This window comes from Vombatus ursinus, unplaced genomic scaffold (genome assembly GCF_900497805.2).
Source record: "Vombatus ursinus unplaced genomic scaffold, bare-nosed wombat genome assembly UNPS02014818.1, whole genome shotgun sequence".
NCBI lineage: Eukaryota > Metazoa > Chordata > Mammalia > Diprotodontia > Vombatidae > Vombatus > Vombatus ursinus.
Genome location: NW_020954596.1, coordinates 34,522,911 through 34,538,170, shown reverse-complemented (window position 1 = coordinate 34,538,170; position 15,260 = coordinate 34,522,911). Strand labels below are relative to the sequence as shown.

General features: G+C 41.9%; 1 protein-coding gene across 2 annotated transcripts in view; it reads left to right on the top strand.

Annotated features, from left to right (window-relative positions):
- Positions 1 to 15,260, top strand: part of SEL1L3 (SEL1L family member 3) — a 117,228-nt gene that overhangs the window by 53,353 nt on the left and 48,615 nt on the right. For both annotated transcript variants that reach the window (XM_027836698.1, XM_027836699.1), the window contains exons 10-12: positions 2,823 to 3,034; positions 6,514 to 6,693; positions 15,019 to 15,138. In XM_027836698.1, coding sequence (XP_027692499.1) covers positions 2,823 to 3,034; positions 6,514 to 6,693; positions 15,019 to 15,138 — 512 coding nt within the window. The remainder of the gene's footprint in view (positions 1 to 2,822; positions 3,035 to 6,513; positions 6,694 to 15,018; positions 15,139 to 15,260) is intronic.

Here is a 15,260-nt window from a genome sequence, read left to right as displayed (position 1 = left end):
ACATGATGACGGGGGATTTTGTTTTCTTGGCTTCTGGTACTGTAGGAGAAAGAACATGGATCTTTTTTGGTTCCTTCCCTACCCCATTAATCTCCATAAATGAGGCATGTTTTTTAGTTACAGCCCAGCTAGAGAAAGTGCATATGTTAAACCAGATGGACGAAATTAACAGTTTCATTAAATTGATTTTAAAATTGTCGGTTTCATGATGACACCAAAGCAATCATGGTGTTGGTTTTGTGCCATGATTGGAAATTCAGACTTCAAAGAATGTGTGAAACTAGCAGTTTTGTCTTGGAATTAAAATTTTTAAATTGCCTTCCCTCTCACTGCTGAATGCTTAGTTCTTTCACAGCAAAGACTGATTCATGCATTCATTTAAGTTCAGAATTTTAATTATTTAAAAGAAATAAAAAAAATCTTTTAAAAACAGATGACTTCCAAGTCTATGAGATTTCTACCCCTAGAAGCTCGAGTCTTATGAGTAATTCCCCTCCCGGCCCTTGTTATCTATCACTTCCTAACCACCAGAGCACTAATGCTAATAATTTCTGGAGTTACAAGCCAGGGGCCGTAGGAGTCACACGTTTTTATGAAGTTTATTTCACCTTCACAGAATCATAGAATTTGAGAATTGTAAGAGACTTTACTCCAACCCATTTATGAAGGCATCCTCACTATAAAATACTCACTGAGTGGTTGTTCAGCCCCTACTTGTGGACTCACCACCTCTCAAAGCACCCAGTGCTTTAACCTAAATTGGTGTCTGCACCTTCCACCCCCGCTCCTGGTTCTTCCCTCTGGAGTCAGAAGAACACATATAATTCACATGACAGTCCTTCAGTCCCCCTGGGCCTTCTCTTCCTCGGGCTCACCAGGCACCCAATCTGGGTGTTTAGGACAACCTAATCATCTTATCCAAGTTTTTGGCCCAACCAGTGAGGTATGGACAAATAACATTTAATGTTTAACAGTGCTTTGCTATGAATACACACATTCACACAGGGAGGCACCGGAGAGGAATACATATTTCAATGTAAATCTATGAATAAGTTTGAATAGGATTTATTTTTAAAACTTCACTTGAGTGGTGCAATTTCTATTGAATAGAGAGAAGATTAGATTTGTTTGAATAAAATAAGATTCTTAATTGCAGTGTATTCCAGTGGGTCTGTGACCTCACTGAGGTAGAAGTCCCTGCAATGATGCAGATCGCAGCCCTTCCACACCAGCCCTTCCAGGGTGATTTTTGTCCATGTCTTCCCATAACTTCAACACAAGCAGTCTACCCAGTGTGTTTGGGGGTCTTCCTCGCTTTCTCCTGATGTGATGAGAATACCAATGGGGTACTGGGCTTTCTACCTGCCATCCCTTGTCCTCTCTACATGACTAGTATATCTTTTCTATTGTAGACTTTCTTAAAAACATTCTATACTCCTGTTGTTCTCCATTTTTCCTCATTTGTTATGTGTTGTTGCCTAGTCATATCCACCATACACTGCTCCCTGGCAATTCATGATAACCCATGAATTTAACTGTGCGAGGTCAAAATCCAGATCCATGTCCCAAAATATCTTGTGGTTTGTAGTCACTCTCTCATTGCCTGAAGACTCTTGATTCATGGTAGTGGCTGAGAGCTTATAAGGGAATAGGGCCTATAATTAGAAGCCAGGACTATCACATTTTCCTCCCCACTTTGAGTAGCTAGATGGAGAGAGTCAAACACTCCCGCTCCCCATAGCTCAATACTTGAACTGCCCTGGCGCTGTGAGGAAAGGGGTAGCTTCAATACCATAGCCAACCTCTGGTTTTAACCACATCCTTTGTGCTTGTCTTCCCAAATGGCTCTTGTTATTTTGTGTGTTGATTCCTCAGTAGTTGAGTGGAAAATCTAAAATAAAATCATGAAAAAGCTTTTTAACTCCATAGGAAAATTCCTGTTGAATATCACAGTTTTCAATCAGATAAGAAAGAGCTTAAACTAGTTGAAAATAGCTCTTTAAAAGTGAATCATCCGTGTGACCTAACGCTCAGCAGGAGTCTTTTCTAATACACCACCCAGCACAAGGCCTGCCTTGCACACAGTAGGCTCTCAATAAATACATGAAAGAATGAATAATCAAGAACAGACTAGAAAATTAGGAGATGGTGATAACTGGAATGGCTGTACCATAAAACCCTCAAGTTTTGCTAAGTGCTAATAAATTTATAGGTTCACAAGAAGGTTTTGTAAGATGATATATAGCTGAAGGAATCTGAATAATCAGTTCCTAGCTCACAGCAGTGTTTTTAAAGAAAACGAGGTACTTATGTCTTACATATGGCAACCCCTGGGAAGGCATTGGAGGCAAAGGGTGACAAGAGAGCATCTCGTTCAAAAGTGGGGGGGGGGCAAGAGAATTGGGAGACTTGCACAACTTTTTTCAGGAAAAAAAAGGAAATATTAGGAGAAAAATACACCTTTCTTAAGAAAATCTAAGAGAAGAAACCTCTCTAAGAGTTTCAATGGTCCTGATTTGGTAGTGAGTCACACTGAATAAATTGCTCTCTGGGGGGATCTTTTCAGCTATATATGGCGAATCAGTTTTCCCAGGGCACTAGGCAGTCATTTAGAGCCTAGGAAGAAGTCATTTGCAAAATGACGTTGTAGCATCCCAGAAGAGTTTAATTTACCTCCCCTGAGGGTGGTTTACCTTGACTCACTGTAGGATCAGTCATAACAATAACTCAGGTAATTTAATTGGCTTTCTCCCCCTTCTTTCCAGAATCCTGGCCATCTCATGGTAATTAATTTTGTGTGCCCTGAATTATATTATTTCCAGTGCCAGGAAGCCAAAATGATTCAGTGCTAGAAGTTGGTGGGAGGATATTTGAGAAGGCTGTAAAGAGACTCTCCGGCATTGACGGTCTACATCAAATTAGCTCCATTATTCCCTCCCTGATGGATTCCAGCTGCTGTGGATACCATAAAGCATCCTACTTCCTTGCAGTCTTTTATGAAACTGGACTAAATGTGCCTATAGATCACCTACAGGTAGAGTATTTCCTGGATTTTGCTGGTATCAATAACCCTCTTCACATTTTTTTTCCTTAGCAGTAATTTTAAAAAATTGTCAAAGAGGTTGGGAAGGTAGAATAGTTGATGTTCATGTTGGTTGGTAGAACTGGCCATTTCTAACTCCCCAGGGTGCTCTGGAGCTCTTTAGGTAGAAGAGAAATAGCCAGTGAATGAGGTAACACCAGGATGCTGAGGCTACTGCCTGAACATTTGACTAAAAGAGGAAGCGATATTTCTTCTGGAAATGCAGCCATGGACAAAGTGTCGGTTTTCATCATCCAGAGAAGCACTTTTACTACAATGTACAACAACTCCTTGAGCATTTGAGAGCAGATTATTTCTTTAAAGAAAATCTTGGCCCCCTCCTCCCAAAACCAAATTTTGATAAATGCTTGATTTTGATTACTTTAGCCTCTTTTATCCTCCTGATCCTTTAGCTAAGGGAAATAATTTGGGCCTGTGGTCAAAGCATCGCCACAGCTGCCCCTCCCCCACCCTTGCCCTAGAAAAGGAATGACCAGGCCAGGGAGGGTTTAAAAACAAACCGAACAAATTCACGATGTGGCTTAATCTAATATTTTGTATTCACTTTTTCATAAATACTATAAAATGTTGCCTGATCTGCATATTGTTTTCTGATTTCCATATTTTGTTGATTATCCTGGATTCTTGCATTGCCTTAGAGCGCAGACAACTGGGAGTTGCTTCCCTGATTGTGCAAAGGCATTGCCGATTCTCTTCAGTGCCTTGTTGGTGGTCTCTGTGAGTTTTGTTTAGAGTTCCACCCTAATGTTGTGGAGAATCCTGGGCCAGGGGGAAGTCCCGGTAAAGGCAGCATCAGCTAGTAGGGTCAGGAACCTGAGCTCTAACCTGGGGTGCACCACAAACCAACGAGGTGACTTCTGAAGCAAGTCATTTTAGACCTTTGTTACAGGACCTGAGTTCGAATCTTGCCCCTGCTAACTTGCTACCTTTGTGACCTAGGGCAAATCACTTCACCTCTATGGGGCTCCAAGAAGAGAAGACAGAGGAGGAAGCCAGCTTACAGGGATTAGACTACATCGTTCTATCCCTTCCAGATCTAAGGGTCTGGGACTCTATCTAGAATTCTTCAGCTGTATAAAGGGATAGTGCCTGATCTGTGCTGAGCAGCTCCTCTCTATTTCCCCTGAAGAAAGAGTAAAAGGAATCCCAGCTCCTCTGATCCTGTTTCCTCCTTGGAGCACCACCTCCTGTATGCAGTCTCTCCTGATCCTTCCCCATGTCTAATTAGTAGATATTTCATATATACTCATATATACTTGTTTTTTCCCCTGACTGAATATAAGCTCCTTGAGGGCAGAATGTTTCATTTTTATTTTAGTATCCCCAGCATCTAGTGTCAGCCCCAGTACATAGTAGCTGCTTAATAAATGTTTGTTGATTGATCTGTAAATAAGGGATTAAAATACCTGCATTATCTATTTAATGAGGATAAGATGAAGTGTTTTTCATTCTCTGATGTGCTATATCATATGGAAGAATCTCATTATGTTGAGTGTCACGAAACACTGAAGTTTATACTTTGTCTTTCTGTGTTCTGTAAGAAATAGCAATCGTTTTCTGAGATAGTCTGGCAGCAGCCTTCCCTCTCACCTGACTTACTGAAAGAACCTTCTAACTGGTCTCCCTGACTCAAGGCCTGACCCCTTCCCCCCTCCCCAATCCTCCATTCAACTGCCCAAGTAATCTTCCTAAAGTATAGATTTGAAGTAGGTCACCCCCTACTCAATGAACTCCAACCGTTTCCCATTATCTGCAAGATCAAACATAAAAGTTCTCTGTTGGACATTTAAAGCTCTTCACTCACTGGCCCCTTCCCACCTTTCCAGGCTTCTCACTTGCTACCCTTCTGGTTGACTTCCCTCCATGCACTCCATGATCCAGCTATGCTGGCCTCCTTGCTGATCCCCACATGTAATATTCTATCTCCCATCTCCATACCTTTCCTCTATTGCCCTCCATACCTGGAATGCTCTCCCTCTTCATCTTTGCCTCTGGTTTCCCGGTTTCCTTCAAGACTCAGCTTATATCCCACTTTCTATGGGAGGCTTTTCCTGGACCACCCCCCTCCTCCCCAGCTGCTAGCACCTTCCCTCTCAGATTACCTTCTATCTATCCTCCATATATACCTTACCTGTAATACCTGCACCTTATCTTAGGCAGCTTGCTGGTGCAGATAGAGTAGTAGACCTAGAGTCAGAAGACCTGAGTTCAAATCCAGCCTCAGATCTCTTTACTAGCTGTGTGACCCTGGGCAAGTGACTTAACTTCTGTCTGCCCTAGTTTCTTCTTCTGTAAAATAGGGATAATAATAACACCTACTTTCCAGGGTTGTTGTGAGGATCAAATGAGGTACATTTGTAAAATGCTTTGCAAATCTTAAAATGTTATATAAATGCAAGCTATTATTATCATTTTGTTATTTACATATTGTCTCCTCTATTACGATGTCAGCTCCTTGAAGACAGGGACTGTTTTTTACCTATATTTCTCTCTCCAGCTCTTGTTCAGTCCTTTCAGTCATGTCTGACTCTTCATGATTCCATTTTGGGATTTTCTTGGAAAAGGTACTAGAGTGGTTTTCCTTCTCCAGCTCATTTTACAAGTGAAGAACTGAGGCAAACAGGATTAAGTGACTTGACCAGGTTCACAGAGCTATTAAGTGCCCTGAGGCCAAATTTGAACTTAGAAGATGAATCTTCCTGACTCTGGGACTGGCACTCTTAGACCTGATCAATCATTCAGAAAATATTTATTAAGTCTGTGATATGTAATAGGCACAATGCTAAATGCTGGGGATCCAATGATTAAAAAAAAAGGGAAGCAATCCTTACTCTCAGGAAGCTTACATTCTAATGCAGAAGACAATATGCAGGACAAATGAGCAAATAGGTAAGTGAGGGAAATCAGGAAAGGCTTCCTATAGAAGGAGACTGAGCTGAATCTTGAGTGAAGTGAGGGATTCTCTGAGGTGGATGTTAAGAGGGAACACATTCCAGATGTTGAGGGTGGCTGGAGCAAAGATAAGGAGAAGGGAGCTGGAGTGCCATCTGTGAGAAACAGAGAAAAGCACAGTTTGTCTGGACCAGGTGTACTAGATGAGGAGTAATTTATAATGAATTAGAAAGATAGGTTAGGTTCAAGTCGGGAAGGGCTTTAAAAACTAAACTGGATAGTTTGCATCTTATTCTAGAGAAAACAGGGAGCCATTGGAATACATTGAGATTGGAGTGAGATAGTCATATGTACACCTGAAAATCACTGTGATAATGGCATAAAGGATAGATTGGAGTGGGGAGAGTCTTGAGGGAGGGAGAACAATTAAACTGATCTTGCAGCATCCCTGGCAAATGAGTGATTCTGTGATGATAGTTATTCGTGTGGCCCTCTTGTCTGTTTTGTTTTTGAAACAGGGCATGCTGTATAGCTTGGTCGGTGCCCAGGGGAGTGAGAGGCTGTCTGCAATGAATCTGGGGTACAAACATTACCAGGGTATTGATGATTACCCACTAGACTGGGAACTGTCATACGCCTATTACAGCAACATTGCCACGAAGACCCCTCTCGATCAGCACACTCTGCAAGGAGATCAGGTACACAGAATTAATGAACAGGGAGAATTGACTACATCCCATATATACAAGGCTTTAAAAGTAACCAGCTAAAGTGCCTGCATCTGTTGCTGATTTATTCCCGAAATCCTAGAGAATGCATCTCACTAAATTGAGAGGGGAGCTTGTTAAAGGCATTCATCATATCCTGTTTCTCAATTCTCTTACAAGAACAATCTCATTTCTGTCTTTGAAAACCTCTGTAGGGTTAGAAGGAGGAAGGATGGGTATTTAAAGAGTTGGACTCATACCTAAATTTGTCACAGTGATGAGAGGGGCCTCTCCTGCCCTTGATCAATCCCCAGTACATAAAGAAAACAGGTATAATGACTTCCCTTCTAGATACCACAATGAAATGAGGCTAAGGACCAGAATGGCCCCCACATGGCAGGTATGGCTAGCATAAAGAGAGCAGTGGCAATAGCAGGTTAAGTGAGGAACAAGAGGTAGATGTCAACTACAAAAAAACAAACAAAAAAAAACCTAACTACAGCCCCAATTCTGGGTTTTATGTGCACTGTTTGTTCTGATCCAAAATAGTGAGAAAACTCTGGATTTAGATTTAGAGGATTTAGATTTGATGCCTAGCTATCTGGCCACTGTAGCAGAAGCACCACCCTCTCTGAGATTTAATTTCCTCGTCTGATGAATAGAAGTAAGGATGATTGAATTATCTACTTGACAGGCTTTTTTGCGAGAAAAGTACTTAGTAAACTAAAATATCATGTAAAAGTGAGAGATAATGATGATGATGATGATGATATTACCATCCAAACATGTTCCTCCAAAAGATAGAGAATTTGTAGCAGGGAATCTCCATATCTCTAAACAAGAATTGATTGAGAAGGACTAACCTTTACTCCTAACTTTGCAGCTCCCAAAACTTAGATTTACTTACCATCTCTACTGGTGATGATTTTCAGATCTACCTATCTTGCCTTAACCTCTCTGCTGATCTCAGATCTTACATCTCCAATTGCCTTTCAAACATCTCAAACTGGATGATGTCCCGTGAACATTAGCATGTCCAAAACCAAACTCATTACTCCCCACCCCCTGCATTCTCTATTACTATAGAGGACAACACCATCCTCCCAGTCCCTCATACTCACAACCTAGGTGTCTTTATTATCTGTCACCTCCCATGTCCAATCTATTGCCAAGACCTGTCATTTTCATCTTTGTACCATCCCTAAAATATTTCCCCTTCTCCCTCCCTATCTTGCTACCACTCTAGTGCAGGCCCTCATGGCCTCATGCCTGAATCATTGCAATAACCTGCTGACAGGCCTGCTTCAAGTTTCTCCCTGGTCCAAACCATCCTTCATTCAGTCACCAAAGTGATTTTCCTAAAGCACAATCCGACATGTCACTCAGTAAATTTGGTGGCTCTCACATCCAGGATCAAATACAAAATCCTGTTTGCCCCTCAAAGTTCTTCATAACCTAGCCCCCTCTTTCCAGTTTTCTTACACCAAGTGTGGGGAAGCCACTTATAGCCTTCTAGGTCCTTGGGTGTGGCCCTTTGACTGAGGACTCAGTCAAAGGGCCACACCCAAGGACCTAGAAGGCTACAGGTGGCTTTGAGGCTGCAGGTTCCCCACCCCTATCTTACACCTTTCTCCCTGACATATACTCAGATACAGTGACACTGGCCTCCTGATTGTTCTTTGAATAAGGCACTCTATCTCTCAGCTTCAGACATTTTCTCTGGCTGTCCCTCATGCCTGGAACACTCTCCCTCATCTCCACCTCCTGGCTTCCCTGGCTTCCTTTAAGTCCCAACTAAAAGGGAAGCCTTTCCAAACCTCTCTTAATTCTAGTGCCTTCCCTCTCTTAACTATTTCCTATTTATCCTGTACATATTACTTTGAATGTATTTGTTTGCACGTTGTCTCTCCCTTTAGATAATGAGCCCCTTGAGGGCAAGGACTGTCTTTTGCCTTTTTGTGTATCCTTATCACTTAGCACAGTGCCTGGCACACAGTAGGTGTTTTCTTAATAAATGTTAATTGACTGGGTTGTGCTGCTAGTTGCCTCTTTCTTTTTGTTTTTGGAGTGGTTTTGAGGATCTGGTAGAGATAGAACCTGAGGGATAGGGACTGGACCTCTAATTTCATGGGTAAAAGGAACTATCTATGACACAAAGGAATCTCCTCCCCCACCCCCCTATGCAGGTCAGCATATCCTCTGCAACTTAGGTAGTCTTAGAGAATTGCTGTGGCCAGCCGCCAGTCACACAGACTGTATGTGTCACACATGGGACTTGACCTTAGGTCTTCTTGGCTGCAAGGCTGGCTATACCCTTCCCTATGCCACACTTTAAAATATAAAAAATTTTGTAATACCTAAGTGATGGTTCACATGGAGACGCCATGACTGCCTCATGGATAGAGGGTAGAGGTCAAGTCCCACTTGTAACCCATCTTGGCTGTGAGACCTCAGGCAATCCGCTAAACATCTCTGTGCCCCCTCCCCCCAGCTCAAGCTGATGGGATTATTATTTGCAGACCAGAAGTTACTCTGCTTTGGCAGAGGCATTTTCTTCTATGAAATCACAGTTCCTATAAAAAAATCAATACATAGCTAAAGTTATCAGGACCTTATCTTGAAGAAAGATGTTAGCTGATGATGGAAATCAGTACTTAATAGACGTTAGTTATGAAGAATTTTAACCACTATGTTTTTTCAGATAGTTGATAGTGATCCATTGTGTAAATGGAAAACTAATTGTATTGATAAATTCTATAAACTCTTGCCATCAATATAGAAAATAGGAATGGATGATCCACCCAAGTCAGGTCATGGTCATTGTAGGAACTATACCACTTTGTACCCTTCTTAGCTGGGCACATGTGCCTGCCAAGGATCTGGCTCTTTACCTTGACCTGGCTAGACAATGTAGCCTGGCTCTTTGATTTCACATGGAAGTCCTTAGCGCAGATAGCTTACCCATAGCTGGCTGAGCCAAATTTTGGTGGTCTAGGAAACAGAACTTAACCATCCTCATGGTTGTGAAATAAATGACTCCCACAAGAGTGTGCTTTTTAAAACTCTCCCTTTAGCATAAGGGTGTGTCCAATGATTGTTTCGTTCTTTGTATCTACATTTCCAGTACCTAGCACAGTGCTTGAACATGGTAGGTGCTTAATAAATGGTTATTAATTGGTTTAGTCAGAGATACAGAATGAAACTAATGGATTCCTTTCCTAATGAAAATCGAATGTGTGATACTTGGCCCTTCTGAAATGAAGCATGTTTATTTATTTGCCCCCCATGTGGCCAGGGCCAGGAAAGATGAAATGAAATGCTCTTCCTTGCTGATAGAAAACAACACAATGAAGAATTGTGCCTGCAAATTAAATAGTCAGGAGGACTGTATTAGAACTCACGTTTCCTTTAGAATATTTAATGAATGGCTTCTTGAGAATTTAAGTGGATGTAGTACATTAATTTAAATGTCCCTTTGTTGAAAATCTATTAATTCATCAGTGGCACCCAGCAAATTGACACACTGTTGTAGCCAGACCTTTGGTTAACAAAGGAAGTATCAGTTTAAAAAAAGGAATCAAGAAAAGGTAGTGTTTTTTTCTCCATTTTTTTTAGTGTATGAGTTATGATCTGCTTAATTTAACAGTAATCTCTAATTTAACTTTACAGTAGACTCTAATGGTAGTCTCACTTCAGAGCTCTCTTTTTTATGGCTGAGTAGGAAGCTGTTTTACCTTTAATAGAAAACTAAACAGCAACATTTATGTGGCTTGATTTTTTTCCCCCCAGGGCCATTATGTTATTTTTTTTTTAATTCTTATCATCCTGGCATTAGCAATTAGAACATTATTTCCCATCTAGATTTGGCCAAATTGTGTGTGTCTCTAATATACAAAGTGATGGAATGTGAGTGTGTTAATGTCTTGGGATGAGTAAGGTAAGTTTATTCAGAAGCTATTGTTCTCCTACAAAGTAATTATCATGCTTGTGTGATGGCCTGAGTTTAAACCTTGATGTTTTACTGCGCAACAACTGGCATTTAATATTCAACAGTAAATACCCAAAGCATCTGACCCACTTTATGCACTGGCTAAATTGCGCCCAATGTTTCATTTTAAAATGACATCCAGTGCTGTTTTAAACCTGAGCATTTCCCACTATTCACTGTTGTCATTAAAGAGAGTTATTTTCTCCTACTTCTACAATATCTCAAATGTTCAATTTCAAGAAATCAGTTGGTGGGGTGGAAAGAGTGGGGCGGGAAACCACATCGCTTCCTAGTGGGAGCCAAATACCACAGCTGACTTATACACCCCAAGAACCGGGTTCCCAATGTCAGCTCTGGCAGGCCCTGAAGAAGGTTTGTGTTAGTAGACGTTTAAAGGGTAGGTTATGAAATTGCTCTCCTGTCCTACTGGGAGTGCTTCTTACAGCTCAAAGCCTGCTGGCTGACCCATTAAGTTTTATAACTTGAGAGAATGCAGGTGCCTCTGCAACCTGTGTGAGCCCCCACTGGAAGCTACAACTTCCCAGCTGCACAAAGTTCTCTTTTTCTGTATCCTTCCTTTTTTCTTTTTACCTCAGTACTGCATAATTCTTTCATGAAATACACTTGATGGGAAAGTTATTTGTTAGGAGCAGTCATGCTGAGCGGCCAAGGCTGCTAGCCTCAGCACTAGGGAGTTTCAATAGCTGGAACTTAGAGGAAACAAAAGCAGCTCTCCTTATGGAGGTTAAAGGTGCAGGTGTTCTGGCTGCCCTTCTATACTCTCCAACTTTCAGCTGGAGTCTTGGGCCAGGCTACTTCTTATCCACTTCTGTGTCTTATGCCTGGTAGGCTCAGGTCCTGGCTTCCCTCCAAGGCCCCTTTCCTGGCCAGAGCTGAACAGGATTCTTTTTAAATGCTTTGCTTTCCTCAATTATCATTAGTGCTAATTAGCACTAATTGACTGTCCCCTGGGCACACGGCCCTGATTTGGTGCTGTTTACCTCTGTAGTTCCACTAATGTTAGCCGGCAAAGTAGATGACCACCTCTGTGGTACAATTTCAAGGGCACTGAGAAAGCCCAGAACCACTATACCTGCCCAGTTTTTGCCTTTTTATTGTCTTACATCTGACATGTCTCTGATCAGGTTGTAGTCCCTTTAGATTAAGGGTTTGATCCCTGAAAAATTAAAAAGACCTGTGGGAGAGGTAATATTTGAAACTGCTATCCATCACAAAGGAACGACCTGAGAGCCAGGTTTGAAAAGGGAAAAAAAAGCATGAGGGCACCGGGCACCAATGGAAAGAAGGGAGATGGGGACCTGGAGCACCCCAGAGTAAGTTCACAATGTTGCTCCTGGCCAGCCCTAGTCTAGGTGACATTAGGGAAATTGCTTAACTTCTCCAGGCCTTGTTTGCCTCATCTGTAAGATGATAAGCTCAGTTGCCTTAAAAAAAAAAAAAGTATATATAGATCAAAGATTTTTAAGGGGCTGCTAGGTGGCGAAGTGGGTAGAGCACCGGTCCTGAAGTCAGGAGGACCTGAGTTCAAATCCTACCTTGGACCAAACACTCGACACTTACTAGCTGTGTGACCCTGGGCAAGTCACTTAACCCCAATTGCCTTAAAAAAAAAAAAAGCATATATAGAAGATGACGAGCTCAGACTCCATGATCTCTGCCATCCCTTCCTTCTCTAAGCTTGTTATGCTCCCGGGTACATGGTCCTAACTCAGGACCTTTCACTTTTGCTTTAGCATTAGTCCTTACAAGTGCTGATAGTGAATGAGAACATCTGAGATTATAAACTCCTCGAGGGCACAGTCCGTGTCTTCCTGTGTGATGTTTAGTAAGCATCCTATTGCCACAGAATCACTGCAGCAAAGTTCCATTTCCTAGTCTCGGTTAGTAAATTGCTTGATGAAATAGTACAAATTCCAACGTGACAAAGAATTTAGATTGTCCCCTAAAGTTTGGCCTGTAGCATCATGTTCAGTCTGAGCCCTCAGCAAATATTGACCAATGTGCTTCACAGGGAATAAATAGAACAGAACGGCTTGTACGGTTTTAGCCACAGAAGCTCAGTGGCCTCACATAGTGAGGTGGCTGGCAGAGACTGATAATGGACATTTGTCCCAGCTTACCCCATGCAGCTTTAATGCCTGCCAGTGCCCCTGATGCTATATTATAGTCCTGCCTCGGGCCCCTAACCTGCTCTTACGGTGTTACAGGACCCTTACTCCACATGTCAACATCTGGAAAACAGAGACCTAAGCTGCATAAATAGAACTCCAGAGTAGACTCTGTGATGCCAGGTGTTTTTGTTAACCCTCATTAAGAGAGTGTCAAAAGGGAAATCAAAGCCATTCCATTGCTGTCTGGGGCCTCCTTCTCAAATTAGGTCTGGATCCAATATCTCTGGTTGTTTCACCACCTGCTCATGAAATGAATGGGTCTGGGAGCAGCCAGAACAGGAACCACTCTCTGAAAGCAACCCTTGCATCGTTCTTAGATGTCACTATGTGTATGTGACCACTCTTTTCCCCAAACATATTAGGACTTATGTATCTTAATTGTCTTTGTCCAATTATTTAAATAAAATTAAATCAACCCTCCAAAAAGGGCTAAGATTTGCCACCACTGAAGGTATTCAAGAGATATTCAAGCTGCAGGGTCAGTAGAAGAGGAGAAGGAAAGAAACATTTATTAACCACCATGCCAAGCCCTTTACAAATCTCAACTGATTTTATCCTCACCACAACTGTACCAGTTACGTTGTGGTGGTGTTATTATCATGCCCAGGTAGGTGTTATTGTTGAAAGCATTGAACAACATGGCTGAAAACATCATGCTAAAAAGCATGGGAGCAAGCACACAGCCTTGTTTCACTCCACTGGTGTATGTATATATGTGTAATTTTTGTAACTGGGGAAACTGAGGTAGATAGAGGTGAAGTAACTTGCCCATAGTCACACAGTTAGTAAGTGTCCGAGACTGGATTTGACCTCTGGTCTTTCTGATGCTACATCCATTGAGCCACCTAGCTGGCTCCTTTAATGAAAGAGTTCCAAGAATATTTTGGACAATGATTAGAAGACATATTGTTTCATCATAGGAAGAAGTATCAAAGTGACTACTTGAATGGGAATTCAAAGGGCTGTCCAAGTCCCAAACCACACACTCAGAAGAGAGGAAGAAGAGAGACTGAGTTCAAATCTGACCTCAGGCACATAATACTAGCTGTGTGAGCTAGCGCGAGAGCAGAAGTTGTCTCTCTCTTAAATCTTCTGAGTGAACTTGCTGTTCGGTGGCTCATTGTCTTTGATGGAGCAACCTTTCCATGAAGGTGAGTGCAGGAAAGTAGTAAGTGGCAGGATGTCTTCAACCAGAAGCCTCTTTTATCAAGGTAGCTAAGTGGATAGAATGCTGTATCTGGAGTTAGGAAAACCTGAGTCTGAATCCTGTCTCCAGTACTTATTAGCAGCGTGACCCCTGGGAAATCACTTAACCTCCGCCTGCCTCAGTTTCGTCATTTGTAAAGTCAGGATACAAATAGTATCCACCTCTCAGGGTTGTTGTGAGGATCAAATAAGATAATATGGAAAGCACCTGGCAAACCCCTAAAATGCTATGTAAATGCTAGCTAGTGTCAAGGAATCAACCAGAAAGAGCCAGGGCAGATGTGTTACCAAAAAGGGCTTAGTCCCAAGTGTGTTCAGGACGGGGTTCCCCACACCTAGTAGAGAATGCATCAGCTGAAATAAATATAGTAAATATGCTACCAAGTTAGGTATTATTTAAATAATAATCATAATGACATTTGTTAATTTGAGTAATGCTTTATTTGGTCACAAAATGATGTACAACAATAAGTGAATAGGTTTATTTTCTTTGGTGTCCCTTAAATTGTCTCTGAAGATAGACCAGAAAGAGCAATTTCAATGTTCTGAGCAATGGCACCATTATTGGAATAAGCACGTTGGGGACAACAATCATTTGGCTATTTATTCAGGCAGGCTTGCTTTCCCGTTCAAAAAATACATGCTGTATTTTAGAGTTTAGATCGGTCCATTCTGCTAACGAAAATGGAAAATGCATAATAGCCCTTCACCTTTTGTAACTTCCTGTATCATTCTGGGAACAGAAAGGTGGAGCTCGGAGTCAGGAGACAAAGGTCCTGGTCCCAGGTCTGCCACTGACTCACCGGCTAGCCAAGTGGCCAAGTCATTGAACCCTAATTTTCCTTATGCCTTAAATGAGATAATTGGACTAGATAACTCTAAGGCCCCCCACGTCATCTCTGATGTTCTGTGGTTTCGCTCATGTTTTAGGCATATGTAGAAACAATAAGACTGAAGGATGATGAGATGCTAAAGGTCCAAACTAAAGAAGATGGTGATGTCTTCATGTGGCTGAAACATGAAGCAACAAGAGGCAACGCAGCAGCCCAGGTAAAGACGTGAGCCATCAGCCATCTCACGGTGGTATGAAATGTGCCACGGGTGGTATGAAATGTGCCACGGGTGGTATGAAATGTGCCACGGGTTGTATGAAATGTGCCACGGGTTGTATG